We start from the raw sequence: 18,557 nt of genomic DNA, 5'->3' as shown, positions 1-18,557 counted from the left end.
TGGTTCCTCCCCCAATACTTAAGGGCTGGGGAATCCCCCACTTGGCTGTACTCAAAAGGGGACAGGGATTCTAGGCCCTGCTGACTAACTGGGGCTTCAGTGGGAGGAAAAGGGGGGTGTGCAATGGGCAAATAATGGAGAAGCAGATGGCAGAAGAGAAGAAGGCTTCTGTTTACCAACATTCATCTCCAGTAATTAGCCAATTACAAGGCTGGTGGGGGGGAAGTATAGCCAAAACAGACTGTGGTGATGATGGTGGGGGCCGGGGAGAAGCAGTCCTTGTAACGTTGGGCTGGGGTCCACTGCCTGGAAATGACACACTGGGGGAGGAGACACTGGAAGCCTCAATCTGCAAGGATTCACAGACTCCTCTTCCCCTTCCAGGCACCCGTCACCATGCCTGCCTGTGCCCAGCCAGCCCCCCAAGACCCAGACAGGTGGGCGCGGGGAGCCCCAGCAGGCACAGACCATAGGGCTAGTTTTTAAAACTTTATTCACTTCAAAACCTTTATCAGAGACACGGTTCTGTTCTGGGGTGGGGGTGGCCTTGACAATGAGCTGATGTTAGCCCTTCTCCAGGCTGGAGGCCAAGGCCAGACTGGGGAGGGGGCCTTGGGCCTTTCAGGACTTGCCCTAGATGGAAAGATTTGGGCCACTCCAATGGAGGATCAAAGTTGGGGCTCCAGCTTCCCCTCATCCTAGAAGAGGATGGGGGCAGGGGGGTCCTCAGGGGTTTTTCGGAGGATGGAGAGGCAAGCAGCTGCCTTTCCGTCTGGCTGCAGAGAGCTGGGACAGAGGCCAAGAGGGGCCCATCTGTCGCCTCCCAGTCCTGCCAGCTTCTCTGAGCAGGCTGGGCTGGGGAGGAGGACGGGGGGACAGCTGTCTGGCCCGGGTCTTCTCAGAGTGAGATGGGAACAGGGGCCACTTTAGGAGGACAGGAAGCTGGACTGTTTGCTTGTTTTTTTTTTTAAGATTTTTGATTTTTTTTTCCATTTCTTAAATAAACATGAATATATATATATTTTTTCTTTTATAAAACTTTCATGGAATAAGGGTAGGGTGGGGGCTTAGGTGGCCTGGCTTCCTGGCATCACTCGTCATCAAAGTTCTGACTCAGGAGGAAGTTGGCAGCCAAGTTCTCATTTTTTTCACACGCGAAATAGGCCTGGATGACCAGGCTCTCTGGGAAGCCCAGGGCCTTCAACTGTGGGAAGATGGGTTAAGTGTGAGCAGGAGAGGGTAGGGGTCCTGCCCACCTGCAGTCACCCCTCAGCCAGGCCTCTTACCCTCTCTATAGCTTCTTTCTCCTGCGGCGTCACCTGGATGTAGTTCATCTGCGGGGCCTCCTCTCCTATGGCGCCCACCTCCCCCTCCACATCTGAGATGTCCGCCAGCTCCCCAGGGGGCTCGTTCAGCATCTGGATGAACTGCTCCTGGTGCCGGCTGATTTGCTGCAGGAGAGGGTGGGGAAGGGAAGGTAATTCATAGCCCTGGTCCCCTCCTCTCCCCAGGTCATCACAGCCCTTGCTTTTTCATTCAGTCAGGCAAATATCCAGAGGAGCCTGTTCTGGCCAAACACAACATAGCAGTCGACACAAGCCCTACCCTGGAAGAGCTGATGATGTGCTTTTAAGTGAGCCAAGAAATAAGCCGGGCGCGGTGGCTCACACCTGTAATCCCAGCACTTTGGGAGGCAGAGGCAGGTGGATCACTTGAGGTCAGGAGTTTGAGACCAGCCTGGCCAACATGGTGAACCCCCATCTCTACTAAAAATACAAAAAGTAGCCAGGTGTGGTGGCAGACGCCTGTAATCCCAGCTACTTGGCAGGCTGAGGCATAAGACTGAACCCAGGAGGCGGAGGCTGCAGTAAGCCACTGAACTCCAGCCTGGGCAACAGAGCAAGACCCTGTCTTGAATAAATAAATACATAAATAGGCTGGCTGCAGTGGTTCACACCTATAATCACTTCAGGTGATTCTAGACCAGCCTGGAGTTCGAGACCAGCCTGGCCAATATGGTGAAACCCCGTCTCTACTAAAATACAAAAATTAGCTGGGTGTGATGGCACGTGCCTGTAATCCCATCTACTCAAGAAGGCTAAGGTAGGAGAATCACTTGAACACGGGAGGCAGAGGTTGCAGGGAGCCGAGACTGTGCCACTGCACTCCAGCCTGGGCAACAGACTCTCAAAAATAAGTGAGTGAGCCAATAAATGAACCAGACAACTGCAAGTGTCTGGCTAGGAAGGAACTGCAGATGAGGGCTGGTGGAGAGGCCAGCAGTATGGCGGATGCAGAGGGTTTCCTCCAGGTAAAGCAAACAGCAAGTGCAAAGGCCCAGGGTGGATGCATCTGGGAAGTCTCAGAAACAGAAGCAGGAACAGAGTGAATGGGGCTGGGCACGGTGCCTCATGCCTGCAATCCCAGTACTTTGGGAGGCTGAGGCAGGCAGATCACTTGAGGTCAGGAGTTTGAGAGCAGCCTGACCAACATGGAGAAATCCCATCTCTACTAAAAATATAAAATTAGCAGGGCGTGGTGGCACATGGCTGTAATCCCAGCTACTCTGGGGGCTGAGGCAGGAGAATCTCTTGAACCCAGGAGGCGGAGGTTGCGGTGAGCTGAGATCGCGCCACTGCACTCCAGCCTGGGCAACAAGAGCGAAACTCCATCTCAAAAACAAACAAACAACAAAAAACAAAAAACAGCGAACAAGGGAAGGGGGAGGAGGCAAACAATGACATCAGAGAGGAAGGCCCAAGTCAGACCCATTTTCTAGAGCAGGGGGAAGCCACGGTGGTGACAGTTACACGGGAAAAGACGTGGTCTGTGGATCTTTTAGAAAGGTGAACTTGGCCGGGTGTGGTGGCTCACACCTTTAACCTCAACAATTTGGGAGGCAAGGCAGGAGGAACTGCTTGGGCCCAAGAGTTCAAAACCAGCCTGGGCAACATAGACCCTGTCTCTATTCCCACCTACCAGCCCCCAAACCAAAAAAAGTGAACTCATCTGGGTGTTGGGTTTAGGTATCTGGAAGTTCATTTGTTCATTTTTGTTTCTGTTCTTTTTGAGACACTCTCACTCTGTCACCCAGGCTGGAGTGCAGTGGGGCAATCTCGGTTCACTGTAATTTCTGCCTCCTGGGTTCAAGCAATTCTCCTGCTTCCGCCTCCTGAGTAGCTGGGACTACAGTGGCCTGCCGCCATGCTCAGCTACTTTTTGTATTTATAGTAGAGACGGGTTTTTGCCATGTTGGCCAGGCTGGTCTAAAACTCCTGACCAAGTGGTCTGCCTGCCTTAGCCTCCCAAAGTGCTGGGATTACAGGCATGAGCCACTGTGCCCTACCTGGGTATCTGGAAGCTCTGATATAACTCTACCATTGTATGCATCTGATCATTTTCACATTAAAGAAGAAAGTGCTTTTCAGACAGCCAGGCGTGATGGCTCATGCCTGTAATTGCAGCACTTTGGGAGGCCAAGGCGGGCAGATCATTAGGTCAGGAGATTGAGACCATCCTGGCTAACAGGGTGAAATCCCGTCTCTACTAAAAATACAAAAAATTAGTCAGGCATGGTGGCGGGCACCTGTAGTCCCAGCTACTCGGGCGGGGGCAAAAGAATCGCTTGAACCCGGGAGGCGGAGGTTGCAATGAGCCGAGATTGCGCCATTGCACTCCAGCCTGGGCGACAGAGCGAGATTTCCTCTTAAAAAAAAAAAGAAAAGAAAGTGCTTTTTAGTCATCTGCCTCATGGTTGAAAAGTGGACTGTGGGACTATGCAGTGGCAGAGGCCCAGGAAGAGGCTGCCAGGGAGCTGGAGTGCAGGGAGGGGCTGAGTGGGAAGAGCAGACAGGACAAGGGGTGGACCCCAGCAGATCCCCAGGGCCTGGGGCTGAAGCAACCCCAAGCTAATCCTTGCAGAGATCGGGGAGGACTGGGGAGGTCTGTTCTAAGTCTTAGAAGTCTAGTCTAGGGAGCACTTTGATGGAGAGTTAATTAAGCCAGCCATGGAGTGTGGCATTCAGAGAGGCCTGGGCTGGCTACATAGATTTGGGGGTTCCCATACAGACTGAAGGCCCCAGGACACTATGAGGGAGGGCTGAGTGCAGATGAAGAACACGACCGACCAGGAGGAGCTGGCAAGGGACTGAGAAGTGAGAGGAGAAGGGTCAGACAGCAGGGTCCTGAGCCAAGACCGGTAGGCACTTCACCGAGAACCCAGAGGAACCTACTTGCACCCAGGGGGCCACTCCCCCACTCTTCCTGTGAACCTTCAAGGGCAAGATGGAGCCTCACTGAGCAGAGTCGTCCCAGAGCCAACTGGGGCACAGCTGTCCTGGGTGACGTCATGCCACCTTACAGACATTTACGCAGCACCATCTGTATGTGAAGCCAGAGCCCCAGCCCAGGACCCCACCCCGAGGCAGGAGGCAGACACACACACTACCAGCTGCGTGACCCTGGGAATGACAGGCTGCTCTAAGTTTCCGGTGTCTTCTTCTGTGGGAGGTGATGTTGACAGCACCCACACCTTACAAGGTGGTTGGGAAGACTGAGAAACCATGGGGGTCACCAGGTCACGGGAAGCACAGGGGCGTGGGGGAAGCATGTGCTTAGTCCTGCTTTCCAGACCTAGAACGATTCCTACGTGTTATGGACTCTGGTGCCCACAGGGAAGGGAAATGGTGGCTGCCCTAGCTCCCTCTGCCCTTGGGACCACACCTGTAAAAGCTGAGGGTTCTCCTGGCCCAGCTGCTGGAGCAGGGCGGGCAGCAGCGCAGGGTTCTGCTGAATCACCTGCCGCATGTTCTGGAACTGGGGCTGGTCCCGCAGGAACTCCAGGGGGTTCTCTCCTGCTGGTAGTAGGAAGGGGTGCAGTCAGACACCACGCCGGGCTCCTAGGAGCACTGCGGGGTGGAGTGTGATGTGAGTCAGGTACCTGGAGGGCAGATGCGGCATGTGCACACCCACCTGCTTCCGTGGCCGGCTGCTCCGATACCTGGCTCTCCTGGACAGAACCGTGTTCTGGCTCGGGGCTCCCAGGAATTCCCTGTCAGGGGTCCTGTTTAGTTCTAATGCACATACCTCCTGCTGCCACCCTCCTCCATGCCCTGGCAGGACACAGATGAGGCCTCGGCCCTGCCCTCCAGAGGCCCACCTATCACTCACATCCAGCCTCCTGTGGGAAGCCTTTAGTGGCTAGAATCACTACCCAAAGGCTTTTCAGGGCAGGTTTTGCCTTCCCAACCGCCCATCAGGGCAGTGACGCCTGGGTACTCCCTCAAGGCCTCCCCGCGAGGCGGAAGCCCCACCTCACCGTGAGCAGATACTCCACGGCTCGGTGGGGGTTGTTGTAGCTGGCTCTCAGGGCGGCCACGACCCGCTCTCGCTCATAGCCCATGGACATGATCTCCGTCAGCATCGTCTCATACTCAGAGCCCGTCACTGTGGAGGAAGCAGCAAAGCCTAGGTCACCAGGAAGAGGAAAGGGCAGCTCCCAGGCCCTCCCGCACCCAGACAAGGCCCAGCTGATGGCTGGGGCACCCAGTCACCTCTGCCCTGGGGACCACCCACCCACCTAGCGTGGAGGCCGCGTCTTCCTCTCGCCCGCTGCTACCTGAAGAGGGAACAGAGCTGCAAATTCAAGAGAGAGAAATCGGACCCTGGCTTCCGGCGGCTTGCCCTCCCTCCAGGTGTGTGGGACCACTTATGTGGACGCTGGAATGTGCTAGGAGGACAGGGCCCAAGCTGGGACTGCTGCCCCCGCCTTACCCTGACACAGACTCTGGGGACGTCGTGGGGGCGGATTCCTCTGATGGGCTCTTGTCCTCTCTGGCGGCAGGTGGGGGATGGGACATGCCTGAGGTGGGGGCAGGCGGGAAGGATGTAGAGGACTCTGGGGCAGCTGTGGGTGAGGCCTCTGGGGGTGCTGAGGTACCCTGGCCGGCTTTGGTCTGCAACAGCAAGAAAAAGGGAGCTGGCATCAGCAACCCTATCAGACCCAACAACCCGCTCCGCTGTGGCCCCGCCCTGTTCACAGCTAATCTCTCCTGGGCACACAGGCTCTTTGCCAGCTCCCCAGCTCGTCCACCCACCCTCCCAGCCAGCACACGTCACCCACCTTGGTCACCATGACGACCACAAAGTTCTTCTCATCGATGCGATAGTCCCTGATAGGGACATCGTCACTCAAGATCTTGCCGGCATAGATGAGTTTCTGTCCAGCCACGGGGAAGGCATCACGACCCTTCTCAGCTTCTATCTTCTCCTTTAGCACCTTCACCTAGAGGGAGTGGTACAGACAGTCACTGGAGACCCCAAGATTCTCTTTTCCCTTCTAGTTTAGGACAGAAACTGCCAGCCCTGATGGCAGAAAGGCAAGCACGCTGGGTTTTTTAAGCTTTCTCAGCATCTAAAGCATGCTAGATTTGAATTCATTCAATCATCATGCCATTCAACACAGTATTTACTTATACTAAACACCCATTATGTGCCAGGTGCTGTTTTAGACACAGAGGCCACAGCACAGAACAAACTCAACACAAGTAAGTCCCTGCTCTCAATGAGAGAACACTAATGTGAAGAAAATGTAATTTCGGGTGGTATAAAGTATAATTAACAGAATAAAGGGGACAGTCCCCCACTCTACACTCTACCTTGGACAATAAGTGACTAATAGTTAATAGTGATATTTCTTTTTTAATTTTAAGAGGCAGGATCTCGCTGCCACCCATGCTGGATTGATGTGGCACGATCATCGCTCACTGCAGCCTCAAACTCCTGGGCTCAACTGGTACTCTTGTCCAGCCTCGGGAGTAACTAGGACTAAAGGTACACACCACCACTCCAGGCTAATTAAAAATAATTTTTTTTCTTGTAGATAAGAGTCTCCCTATGTTAGGCTGGCTGGTCTCAAACTCCTGGCCTCAAGCAATCCTCCTGCCTCTGCCTCCCAAATCATCAGGATTAGAGGCATGAGCCACCGTGCCTGGCCAATAGTGCTGCTGTAAATGTATATGTGTCATACCTTTTAAGTTTCCTATGAAATACGTTTAATTGGTCTCATTTTATTTATTGATTTTTGTTTCTTTTTTTTGTAGAGAACGGGGTCTCACTGTGTTGCCAGGATGATCTCGAATTCCTAGGCTCAAGGGCTCCTCTTGCCTCTGCCTCCCTAAGTGCTGGGATTACAGGCGGAAGCCAGCAGGCGATCGGTTCATTTGATATTTGAGAAAACGGAGGCACAGACAGGTAGGCGGGTTAACTTGCCCAAAGCCAAACACTTGAGCGGATCAAAAAATGTGTGTTTCCTTTTCTACAAAAAGTGGACTTCAATGTCTCCCTCACTATGCAAAAAGCGCCAAGTACCCAATAGACACTCAGTATGTTTTAATTAGGTCCTAATTCTACTTTTGACTAAAAAGGCAGCATAATATTTATATCGTGGACGCTCACACGAGGCAGAACCGAATTTGAATCCCAGCTCTGCCATTACTTGTGTGTGACTGTGGCAAAGTTCCTCAATCCCTAGGTTTCCACATCTGTAAAATGGTCAGAGGTCCCCAATGACAACCCCGTTTTGCAGAGCGGTAAAACAACACTACAACACTCGGTGACTGATAAAAAATAAACGGCCAACAAACACGGACCACCAAAATTATAAAGACTGAGACCCGTTTATTATCATTAACATCGTTGTTGTCGTCACTACTCAGTATCTCCTGGTCATTACTCCTAGATTCGACCACCAGTGTCCCAAGGAGACGCCTGCAAAGCTGGGAACGTGAAGCCCAGTCCTGGAGAGCTTGGCCTGCCCAGGAATCCGAGCTTGTGACTCCCGCGCCCCGCGAGAGCGCTGACATTGGAGCCGGGGCCTGGCCAGCGCCCCGGGGGTGGGGCCTCGCCCGGAGACCGGCGCAGGAGCGCCGCCCGATCGGCTGGGGGCTGGGCCAAAGACCATCGGGGGGTCCGGGAAAGTCGGGCAGGTCGGGGGTCTGGGCAGGGCCGACCCGCGCCGTCCTCCCTGCCCCTCCCGTTGGGATTCTAGCCTCCCCGCCCCCACCCCACCCCCGAAACCCGTCGCTCCCGCCCCCGGGCTCCGGCCCGGCCCGCACCGTCTCGTCAGGCTCCATGCGGATCTTGAAGGTCTGCTGCTGCAGCGTTTTGAGCGTGATGGTGACGGCCATGGCGGGGCCCGAGCGACGCGGCGGCCCCGGGATCCTCACACAACATGCAACTCACGCCGCCGCCATCTTAGCGCCCAGGCGCGCCGCGCCGCGCGCCGACCACTTCCGGGGCAGGCAATGCGCGCGCTGACCACCGGCGCACGTGACCTGCGCACGCCCTCCTTGGCCTTTGTGGGGATGCGCACGAGCGCGTTCTCGAGCGAGGCACGCGCAGACTAAACTCCGCGTTGTGGGCGGGGCTTCTTGGTCGGCCCGCACACGTGGTCTCATGAGTGACGCCATGCCCGTTATCGGTGACGTCACGGGGCTGCAAAGTGACTCTGGTGTCCCCACTCTCACGCTCAAATGAATTTTTAACAAAGTTTTCATGTACCTGTACTGGTTACAGACATTTGTATTTCTTCTGTAAAAACCTCATTTTTTGCCTCTTCCAAATGAGAATTTTTTCTTTGAAACAGTCTCTGTCACCCAGGCTGGAGTGCAGTGGCGCGATCTCGGCTCACTGCAACTTCCGCCTTCCGGGTTCATGCAATTCTCCTGCCTCAGCCTCCCGAGTAACTGGGATTACAGGCACCCCCCACCACGCCCGGATAATTTTTTGTATTGGGTTTCACCGTGTTGGCCAGGCTGGTCTCAAAACTCCTGACCTCAGGTGATCCACCCGCCTCGGCCTCCCAAAGTGCTGGGATTACAGGCGTGAACCACCGTACCCGGCCCCCAAATGAGTTTTATTCTGGTCTGGGTATCCTGGCAGGAACCCTTGTAGAGCAGTCAAAGTGAAAGTTACTCAAAACTAGAAATACCTGAAAGGCCACCAAGCACAGAAAAAAAACCTTAAGTTGGAAGCGGGGGCAAGGTGCCATTTTGTAGCCTCATTCATTCTTTAGGGATCTGGAGTTTTGGAATGAACCTACAATTTTCATTCTTGGGTCTCCGGGCAGGAGTACTTTGTTGTACTATCCCTAATCTGACCCCAGAAGTATTTAAAGATGTTAACTTTCAAAGCCTCACTACATTAAATACAGAATTCTCCCTTGGATCTACCAGTCCTGGAGGCATCCCAGAGGGGTTGGCCTGAGCCACAGGACCCCAAAGGAATAGAAGAATGAAAAAGGCCAGTTTAAGGGGCAGGGTGAACCAGATTGAGCCACTGTACGCCAGCCTGGACAACAGAGCAAGAGTCTATCTTAAAAATAAATAAATAAACAGAACCAAAACTTACCAGTTAGGTTCAAGGATTCAGTAAGTTAGTATGTGGAGTGTATTTACAGCAGCAACAGCCATTCCCCCGTTGGTTTTGAGGGTTATGGGGTAAATAAGGGTCCCTGGAATCTTGTGGAACACTCAGCAACCTCTCTAGCAATAGCTGAAAAAGGAGATATACTGGAAAACTCCCCCACCCCAAAAAGACCACTGCTGGGTTTCCTTAAGTCTGTCTTTCCCCAGAAGGAGACACAGGAGGGAGACACAAAATTTAATTTAATAGAAATTTTGTTTGTAGTTCTTACATTCTCATTGTGAGCCAATCTGGGACCCACTGCCCCACCCAGAAGTGGCCCAGTCCTGGGGGGGCAGGGGAGAAAGGGAGGGGTGAAATGAGAAGAGCCCCGTTCTTCCTCAGTGCTGGGGGGTTGGAGACACCACCCCCTTCTGCTGCCCTCCTCTGGGCTCCAGGAAGGAGAGCAGATGAAATCTCAGGCCTGTGGCTTCTCCACACCACTGCCCCCCAGGTTGGAGGGGAGCTAAGAGATGAGAGAAGGGGACAGAGGCAAGAAAAGATGTTGATCAAGAAAGATGAGAACCAGGGGTGAGGGCTGAAGGAGAATCAAAGATAAAATACCAGTTTAAAAAAAAAAAAAAAAGGGCGGGGAGGGGGTGAGGGAGAGTGGAGGAGGGGAACAAAACCAAAATCCACCCCAAATCCGAACCAGCCTGGAAAAAAATGAAAGTTCTCGAGTCTCACAGAGACATTATTTGGCGCGGCCAGCTCTGCGGCAGGAGCGCTCAGGCCTCAGTCCAGCCCTGGAGGCAGGCCTCTCTACAGCTCGTCCTTGGCCTGGCCGGGGACATCTTCCTCCTCATCTTCCTCCTTGTCCTCCTCATCCTCATCTTTGTCCTCATCATCCTCCTTGTCCTCTGCCTCCTCCTCCTCTTTGCGTTTCTTGTCTTCTTCCTCCTCCTTAAGCCTCTGCTCCTCGTCCTGTTTGTCCTTCATTTGTTTCTCTGCTGCCTGCAGGCAGAGCACACACCTCAGGGCCTTGCCCCCTGCCAGCCCTGCCCGCCCCCGACATCAGGACCAGGACCAGGCCTCACCTTTGTTACGCCCCACGTCTCGTTGCCAAACTCCTCAGCGTATGCCTCATCGTTGGTGATGAGGAAGTTGTCAAAGATGGTGCCAGACTTGACCTGGAGGATGAATGGGAAGGATGGTCAGAGGTGATACCCGATAGCCCTTGCTTTGGACAGGGTTTCCACCTGTGTTCCTATAACCACTATATCCTGCTGCCTGCATCTGCAGAGAAGACAAGGAACACCGCTGACACTGCAGTTAAAAAGATGGAGAGGCCAGGTGAGGTGGATCACGCCTGTAATCCTCGCCCAGAGGCCAAGGTGGGCGGATCACGAGGTCAGGAGATCGAGACCACCCTGGCTAACACGGTGAAACCCTGTCTCTACTAAAAATACAAAAAATCAGCCAGGCGTGGTGGCAAGTGCCTGTAGTCCCAGCTATTTGGGAGGCTGAGACAGGAGAATGATGTGAACCCAGGAGGCGAAGCTTGCAGTGAGCCAAGATCGTGCCACTGCACTCCAGCCTGGGTGACAGAATGAGACTCCATCTCCAAAAAAAAAAAAAAGATGGAAAGATGGAGAGACAGCCAGGGACGGGCTCATGCCTGTAATCCCAGCACTTTGGGAGGCCATGGCGAACGGATCACTTGAGGCCAGGAGTTCGAGACCAACCTGGGCAACATAGTGAAACTCTGTCTCTACTAAAAAAAATTAGCCCAGGGTCTGTGATGGCGCATCCCCGTAATCCCAGCTACTCAGGAGGCCGAGGCAGGAGAATCGCTTGAATCTGGGATGCAGAGGTTGTGGTGAGCCGCCGAGATTGCACCATTGCACTCCAGCCTGGGCAACGAGTGAAATTCCATCTTAAAAAAAAAAAAGAGCCCAGCGTTGTGGCGCATGCCTGTAATTCCAGCTGCTCGAGAGGATGAGGCATGAGAATCACTTGAACCTGGAAGGCAGAGGCTGCAGTGAGCCAAGATCAAGCCACTGCACTCCAACCTGGGTGACAGAGCAAGACTCTGTCTTAAAAAAAAAAAAAAAAAAAAAAAAGATGGAGAGACTCAGGTGCTGTACTGCCCAGGTTCAAACCCCAGCTTTGTGGTTTCCTACCCCCATGACCTTGGGCCACTGACTTCAGTTCTCTGCACCTGTTTCTTGTTTCTCACTCTCTTATTCAGGTATTTTTCAGGTACCTACTACACGCCAGAACTGTCTTGGGCACAGAAGGTATTTCAGTGACCAAAACAGACAAAAATTCAGTCCCAGCATTTTTTTTTTTTTTTTTTTTTTGGGACAGAGTCTCACTGTCACCCAGGCTGGAGTGAGGTGGCATCATCTCGGCTCACTGCAAGCTCCGCCTCCGTCATCCTTCTGCCTCAGCCTCCCGAGTAGCTGGGACTACAGGCGCCTGCCACCACACCTGGCAAATTTTTTGTATTTTTACTAGAGATGGGGTTTCATTCACCATGTTAGCCAGGATGGTCTCCATCTCCTGACCTTGTGATCCACCCGCCTTGGCCTCCCAAAGTGCTGGGATTACAGGTGTGAGCCACTGTGTCCGGCCAAGTCCCAACTTTTTTTGAGAGGGTCTCACTCTGTCACCCAGGCTGGAGTGCAGTGACACAATCATGGCTCACTGCAGCCTCGATGCCTCAGGCTCAAGTGATCATCCTTCTTCCTTGGTAGTTGGGACTACAGGTATGCATGACATCTCGCCAATTTTTAAAGTTTTTGTAGAGGCTAGGCATGGTGGCTAACCCTTGTAATCCCAGCACTTTGGGAGGCCGAGGCAGGCAGATGACCTGAGGCCAGGAGTTCGAGACCAACCTGGGCAACATGAAGCCCTGTCTCTACAAAAAGGCTGGGTGAGGTGGCTCACGCCTGTAATCCCAGCACTTTGGGAGGCCAAGGTGGGTGGTTCATGAGGTCAGGAGATGGAGACCATCCTGGCTAACACGGTGAAACCATGTCTGTAATAAAAAAAAAATACAAAAAAATTAGCCAGGCATGGTGGCGGGTGCCTGTAAGTCCCAGTTACTCGGGACCCTGAGGCAGAAGAATGGAGTGAACCTGGGGGGTTGTGGGGGTGGTGCGGAGCTTGCAGTGAGCAGAGATCACACCACCGCACTCCAGCCTGGGCGACAGAGCAAGGCATGGTCTCCAAAAAAAAAAAAAAAAAATTAGCCTGGCATCCATAGTAGCACATGCCTGTAATCCCAGCTACTCCGGAGGCTGAGGCAGGAGAATTGCTTGAAACCAGGAGACGGAGGGCACAGTGAGCTGAGATCGTGCCATTGCACTCCAGCCTCAGCAACAAGAGTGAAACTCTGTCTCAAAAAAAAAAATTTTTTTTGTAGAGACAGGGTCTCCTCGCTGTGTTGCCAAGCTAGGTTGAGTTGTCTAACTCCTGGCCTCAAGCAATCCTCCTGTCTCAGCCTCCCAAAGTACCGTGATTGTAAGGGTGAGCCACCGTGCCCAGCCCCAGCTAACAAACTGGGTTACCTGACCACCTTCTAGGTCTTTGTGGGTATTTAAAGAAGTTGATTTGCATAAAAGTACTTGGGGAAGTACTCGGTGCACAGCAAGTACAACCTTAAAGGGGTTGCTGTGAGGACTTCACAGGGACAGACCAGGAAGTACTGTTTATAAGAAGTACCATTTTTGAGTCAGACCCACCTGGGGTGCCTACCCTGTCCCTTTCCTCTTGGGTGATCTTATGCACTTGAGGTACCCCAGGGATCCTCCTTTTTCCTCCAGGTCTCACCTGCCAGAGGTCCAGGCCCAGCACGCCAAAGTTATCATAGGCATAGATACTGGGATCAGGAGAATACTCGGGGTTGTCAATTTCTGGGTGGATCCAAGTGCCCTTGTAATCTGGGTTGTCGATCTGCCGGGGCTTCCACTCACCCTGCAGAAGGGAGAAGGAAACCGAAGGGTGAGTAAGGTTGGTGCACTCCCCACTGTGAGCCCCAGCCCTGCTCAGAGTCCCAAACTCACCTTGTACTCAGGGTTCTGAATCACTGGGGGTTCCCACTCTCCGTCCATCTCTTCATCCCAGTCCTCGGGCTTCTTAGCATCAGGGTCAGGGATATGCTCGGGCTTGTCCCAGTCCTGGGGGGTAGATGAAGAGATCAGAGTTGGCCCAGATGTCTTCCACACCCTCCAATGTGGAGAGCAGAGCCCCTGCCCAAACACCAACCTCAGGCTTGGAGTCTGTGGGATCATCGATCTTGGCCCGCTCATCCCAGTCTTCCGGTTTTGAAGCATCAGGATCCTTTATCTTCTTGGGTGGCAGGAAGTCCCAATCGTCTTCCAAGGAGCCGGACTCCACCTGGCTGTTGTCAATCTTCACCTCATAGGTGTTGTCTGGCCGCACAATCAGTGTGTACAGGTGTGTAAACTCATCATCCTGAAGAAGGAAGAAGGTGAGCGGGGGCCACCCCCCAATGAGGCTGACCTCTGAATCTCCCCATGACAGCCATTTGCCACCACCCCCAGGCACACCTTGCAACGGATGTCCTTGTTGATCAGCACGTTCTTGCCCTTGTAGTTGAAGATGACATGAACCTTCTTGGTGCCAGGGCCACAGATGTCGGGACCTAGGTGTGAAGCAGATCCAGTTAAGAGTCAGAGACTACCCATCATCTCGAGGCTCTCACCCCTCTTTATAAAAGGAAGACCTGGTTCTTAAACTCGGGTCTGTCAAGGCTGAGAAGAGAAACTCAGACCCTGATTCTGTCCTGAATGGGCTGTGGGTGGAGCCTTAAGTTTAAAGGAGAAAAAAAAAAAATCAGTGCTCTAGAACTCAAAATCCTCATTAGTAAGATTGGGAAATAACTATATACAAACACGCAAATTAAATTAACAGCCTAGATCTGCGATCATAATGCAATAAATTGTTGCTGGGACTTATTCTTTTAGCTCCCCTTCCAAAAAAAATCATTATTAAGAAAGTCAATAGGGTCTGGGTCTCCCTCTAACTAATGGTACAGAGGTCAGCACCAGGAAGCAGGCCCTCACCAAACATGATGTTGTATTCTGAGTCTCCGTGCATGTCTGTCTGGTCCAAACTATTAGGAAACAGCTTCACATAGCCGCCCCCACAGTCGATGTTCTGCTCATGTTTCACCGTGAACTGCACCACCAGCGTCTGGCCTTTGTTGCTGAAAGGCTCGAAACTGGCCGACAGAGCATAAAAGCGTGCATCCTGGCTTGTCTGCAAACCTGAGACGGGACGGTAGTGAGGTCACCGTTGGGCCTTGACCCGCGAGGACCCTCGACTTAGAGAATAGAGAAGACTCCCCCACTTCCTCCACCTGTCCTCCTCCAAGGGGACTGTCCCGGCTGTGTGTGTACAGACAAGGACTTCTGCCAGGAAGTCCTCTCGGATCTGAGCACCCACTCCCAGGCTCTTACCTTTATCTTTCTCCTCGTCACCGTAGAACTTGCCGGAACTGAGAACGAATTTGCCAAAATCTGACTTGTGTTTGGATTCGATCCAGCGGGAAGTCCACCCGTCTAAGTGGGGGATTAGAGGGGTAGGTCAGAGCGGCTGTGCTAATCCCCCCCCACACCAAACATCTGCCGAGAGCCACAAGCTGCTGGGGACAGGAAAGGAGATCCCCGACTCTCCCCATTCCAACCTCTAGTTTGACACGTCGGGTGCCTTCAGAGATACTCGGGCTAACCCTAACTCCCGCCGCGGGAGGCCGCTACGCCCTCCGCGCTCCCCAGGGACGCAGAAGAGAAATCGCCCGCGGCTCTAGTCCCGGGGAGCCACCGTGTTGGACCTCTAAACGGTAATTACGGGCGACAACGCAGATCCAGGATCGGGGGCCGGCCGCGTCGTCGGGGCGGCCTCGAGGCGGGACCAGGCGTTACCTCCGTCCAGAAACTGCTCCTTGAAGTAGACGGCAGGCTCGGCGACGGCCAGGCCGAGGAGGCCGAGCAGCAGCGGCACGGATAGCAGCATGGCGGGCCGAGGGGGCGGCGGCGCGCGGGCCCTTTAAAACGACCCTCCGGCAGCGGCTCTGCAGTACGGACGGACGCCGCCGCCCGCCTTGCACTTTTATACCCACCCGCCTCTCAAACCAACCTGACCCAGCCCTTGGGCCCGCCCCTGCCACTTTGTCATTGGTCTATGCCCATGGCCGTCTTTTTCCATTGGACCTTCGTCGGTTCACTAGGTTAGGCTGCGCCTCGGAACGCTGGGTTCCCAGATGGCCGATTTCTATTGGCCTCACCACCGACCAATGATGGTCGACCACGCGTTGGAGGGGACGCCCACTGGTGGGGTGGGGGCCGCGAGCACCTCAGGCCAGGTCATGTGACCAGACCTGAACCCAACCCCGCCCTCGTCCGCGCGCGTCGTTGCCCATCTGGGCGTTTAAAGAAACCGCGGGAGCGCAGCTGTCTCCACGCGGGACCGGGACCCTGCCCTCAGCTTCTCTCCCTCCCATTCCCTCTAGGTGGAGGGGCTGGGCAAGGCTTTCTTAGCCAGCTCTTATCTTGCATTTGAGAACCAGCACCCCACTGCTGCTCCCCCACCCCCGCCTGGGATGGGAGAGAGCTCACGGGTTGGGGCCCTGGGGCTTCGCTGCACCCCGGTGCTACAGTCACGCGGGCCGGTGGGAAGAATGCCAGCCCTCTCCTCCTTCTGCCCCTAGAGCCCTGGCAGCCTATCGGACTGCTGCTGTGTGACTGGGGCAAGTCACTTAAGCTCTCTGAAGCGACAGACGTTCCTGAGCAGACAGAGGGGGCGACCCTGGCCAGATGCTACCCAGCAGAAATGCTTTTAACGTTTTTAAAGCTGTCCTGGGACAAGAGGGGAGGAAGGCTTAACGATGTGACTGTGACTCCTGGGGTGGGGATAGGGTTATTACCCAGATTGCAGCAGCCCCTTTACCCTCCTCTCAACCGGTAAATGAAGGGGGTCGCTGTCTGTGGTCTCCCACAAACGGCCTGGCTTTTGCAATTAAACGGCTATAGACAGGCGAGAGGGCAGGGGGTTCCGTTTGGGGAGGGAAAAAAGACACAGATGGTAGGGACGATAAGATGCTAGGGAGATGGGCAGGACCCACCCCCCGACCCCAGTCTAGAGTCTTCTTCTGAAGCCAGAGGCACGTGACTGGCACCAGTACCCTGCCCCCACGCTGTAGAAAGGAGGAAGGAGAGCTGGGGGTTTTCCAAACTCTGGGCAAATAAGCCCTGGACCTGGGAGCGCGGGAGTGGACTATGGAAGGAGGGAATGAGGGGGATCCAGGAAAGAGGGTGGGGAGGGGGTGCTTCCTGGCTAATGGTTGTGACTCAGAAAAGAGAGGAAGGAAAAAATGAAAAGGAAAATAAAGTGGAGTGGGGGGAATGACTTGGCAAGGGTCTCTGGTTAAAAAAAAAAAGAAATGGAGGCCGGGTGTGGTGGCTCACGCCTGTAAACCCAGCACTTGGGGAGGCCGAGGCGGGCGGATCATTTTAGGTCAGTTCGAGACCAGCCTGGCCAACAAGGTGAAAACCCATCTCCACTAAAAATAAAAAAATAAATAAATAAAAATTAGCCAGGCGTGGTGGCGGGTGCCTCTAATCCCAGTACTCGGGAGGCTGAGGTGGGAGAATCGCTTGAACCTGGGAGCCAGAGATTGCAGTGAGCCAAAATCACGCCACTCCACTCCAGCCCACCAGCCCAGGTGACAGAGCAAGACTCCATCTCGAAAAAAAGAAGAGGGAGAATGAACTGGGAAGTTGGGGTTCTACCACTTCCTCTAGTAGTATTCAGTATTTCCTAGTCTGGTCCCCCCCATGAGGATCCCGGGGACCATCCCAGGCCTCTTGCTGACCGTTCCTCCTATTCCTGTGTCAGGCACCTGTGGGCTTGGCGCTTCCTACTTGAGGTTAGACACTGCCTGTTTTGTTCACTTTGCATCCTCCAGTGTCACCTGCAGCACCTGGCACAGAACAGGCTTAAAAAGTACTTGCTGCATGATAGAAGAGAGGAAGGAAGGACTCTTGTGGAAATTAACTAAAAACACACTGGGCACAGTGGCTCACGCCTGTAATCCCAACACTTTGGCAGGCCAAGATGGGAGGAATGCTTGAGGCCAGGAGTTCAAGACCAGCCTGGGCAACATAGCAGGAGGCCATTTTTACAAAAACATTTTTTTTAATTGCCAGGCGTAGTGGCGCCTGCCTGTGTTCCCAGCTACTCAGAAGGCTGAGGCAGGAGGACCACTTGAGACCAGGAGGTTGACGCTGCCGTGAGCTGTGTTGTTGCCACTGCACACTCTAGCCTGGGTTACAGAGCAAGACCCTGTCTCAAAAATAAATAAAAATAAGCTGGACATGGTAGTTCACACTTGTAATCCTAGCACCTTGGGAACCTGAGGCAGGCAGATTGTTTGAGCCCGGCAGTTCAAAACCAGCCTGGGCAACATGGTGGGACCTCGTTCTTACAAAAAACATATATGTACACATATATAATATATTATATATGATATATAATGCATAAATATATGAATAGTACGTATATTATATATAGCATATATTATAATATATAATATACATAACACAAATTAGCCTGGCCTGCTGGCACACACCTGTAGTCCCAACTACTCGGGAGGCTAAGGTGAGAGGATTGCTTGAGCCCAGGAGGTGGAGGCTGCAGTCAGCCAAGATCATGCCACTGCACTCCAGCCTGGGCAATAGAGTGAGACCCACTCTCTAAATAAATAAATAAATAATCAACATAAAATGGGAGGAGAGAAGGGACTTTGAGAAATGTATCCTTAATACAGAACCTCATATAGGGTCAGGATTTGGGGATATGAGTAATCCCATTTTACAGACTCAAATAATAATTGTGATGTAAAAGGAATAAATGTGTTCTGCTTATAAGAGTGTTCGAACATGGGCCACACTCAATTTAGTAAGCAGTGTGAATATGTGTGGGCATTTAATTCTCACAGTAACCTGGGTTCCAATCACCTCCATGTGAGCAAGAAACTGAGGCACAGAAAGACTACGCCTTCTGGTTGAATGACATAAATAACAGATCTAGGATTCTTTTTTTTTTTTTTTTTTTTTTTGAGACAG

At 53.2% G+C, this 18,557-nt stretch overlaps 2 protein-coding genes across 3 annotated transcripts; both read right to left on the bottom strand.

Moving 5' to 3' along the window:
• Positions 1 to 476: 476 nt before the first annotated feature.
• RAD23A (RAD23 homolog A, nucleotide excision repair protein) lies at positions 477 to 8,712 on the bottom strand. Of its 2 annotated transcripts, none has more exons than XM_016935208.3 (9): positions 8,115 to 8,712; positions 6,122 to 6,283; positions 5,773 to 5,954; positions 5,579 to 5,634; positions 5,318 to 5,445; positions 4,972 to 5,050; positions 4,723 to 4,856; positions 1,287 to 1,451; positions 477 to 1,204 (listed from the first exon to the last, which is right to left on the bottom strand). In XM_016935208.3, the coding sequence occupies exons 1-9, from the start codon at positions 8,184 to 8,186 to the stop codon at positions 1,091 to 1,093; spliced, it is 1,092 nt and encodes a 363-aa protein (XP_016790697.1). In that variant the 5' UTR covers positions 8,187 to 8,712; the 3' UTR covers positions 477 to 1,090. The 2 variants fall into 2 exon arrangements, with proteins under 2 accessions (XP_016790697.1, XP_016790698.1); XM_016935209.3 differs by having other exon boundaries at positions 4,723 to 4,853; positions 8,115 to 8,435.
• A 936-nt stretch (positions 8,713 to 9,648) lies between these two features.
• CALR (calreticulin) lies at positions 9,649 to 15,988 on the bottom strand. The gene is made up of 9 exons (XM_016935207.3): positions 15,357 to 15,988; positions 14,892 to 14,993; positions 14,496 to 14,699; positions 13,980 to 14,074; positions 13,675 to 13,884; positions 13,473 to 13,586; positions 13,240 to 13,383; positions 10,500 to 10,592; positions 9,649 to 10,416 (listed from the first exon to the last, which is right to left on the bottom strand). The coding sequence occupies exons 1-9, from the start codon at positions 15,445 to 15,447 to the stop codon at positions 10,225 to 10,227; spliced, it is 1,245 nt and encodes a 414-aa protein (XP_016790696.2). The 5' UTR covers positions 15,448 to 15,988; the 3' UTR covers positions 9,649 to 10,224.
• Between the last annotated feature and the right edge of the window lie 2,569 nt (positions 15,989 to 18,557).

Source organism: Pan troglodytes, chromosome 20 (genome assembly GCF_028858775.2).
Source record: "Pan troglodytes isolate AG18354 chromosome 20, NHGRI_mPanTro3-v2.0_pri, whole genome shotgun sequence".
Classification (NCBI taxonomy): Eukaryota; Metazoa; Chordata; class Mammalia; order Primates; family Hominidae; genus Pan; species Pan troglodytes.
The sequence above is the reverse complement of the archived record's forward strand: the minus strand, read 5'-3'. Positions and strand labels throughout refer to the sequence as shown.

Coding starts and splice junctions, on each gene's coding strand:
- CALR (XM_016935207.3), bottom strand. CDS start 15,447: ATGCTGCTATCCGTGCCGCTGCTGCTCGGCCTCCTCGGCCTGGCCGTC. Junction 14,994..15,356: donor GGAGCAGTTTCTGGACGGAG/GTAACGCCTGGT, acceptor TCCCCCACTTAG/ACGGGTGGACTTCCCGCTGG. Junction 14,700..14,891: donor TGACGAGGAGAAAGATAAAG/GTAAGAGCCTGG, acceptor GTCCCGTCTCAG/GTTTGCAGACAAGCCAGGAT.
- RAD23A (XM_016935208.3), bottom strand. CDS start 8,186: ATGGCCGTCACCATCACGCTCAAAACGCTGCAGCAGCAGACCTTCAAG. Junction 5,446..5,578: donor AGACGCGGCCTCCACGCTAG/GTGGGTGGGTGG, acceptor CTTCCTCCACAG/TGACGGGCTCTGAGTATGAG. Junction 1,205..1,286: donor AGAAAGAAGCTATAGAGAGG/GTAAGAGGCCTG, acceptor ATCTTCCCACAG/TTGAAGGCCCTGGGCTTCCC.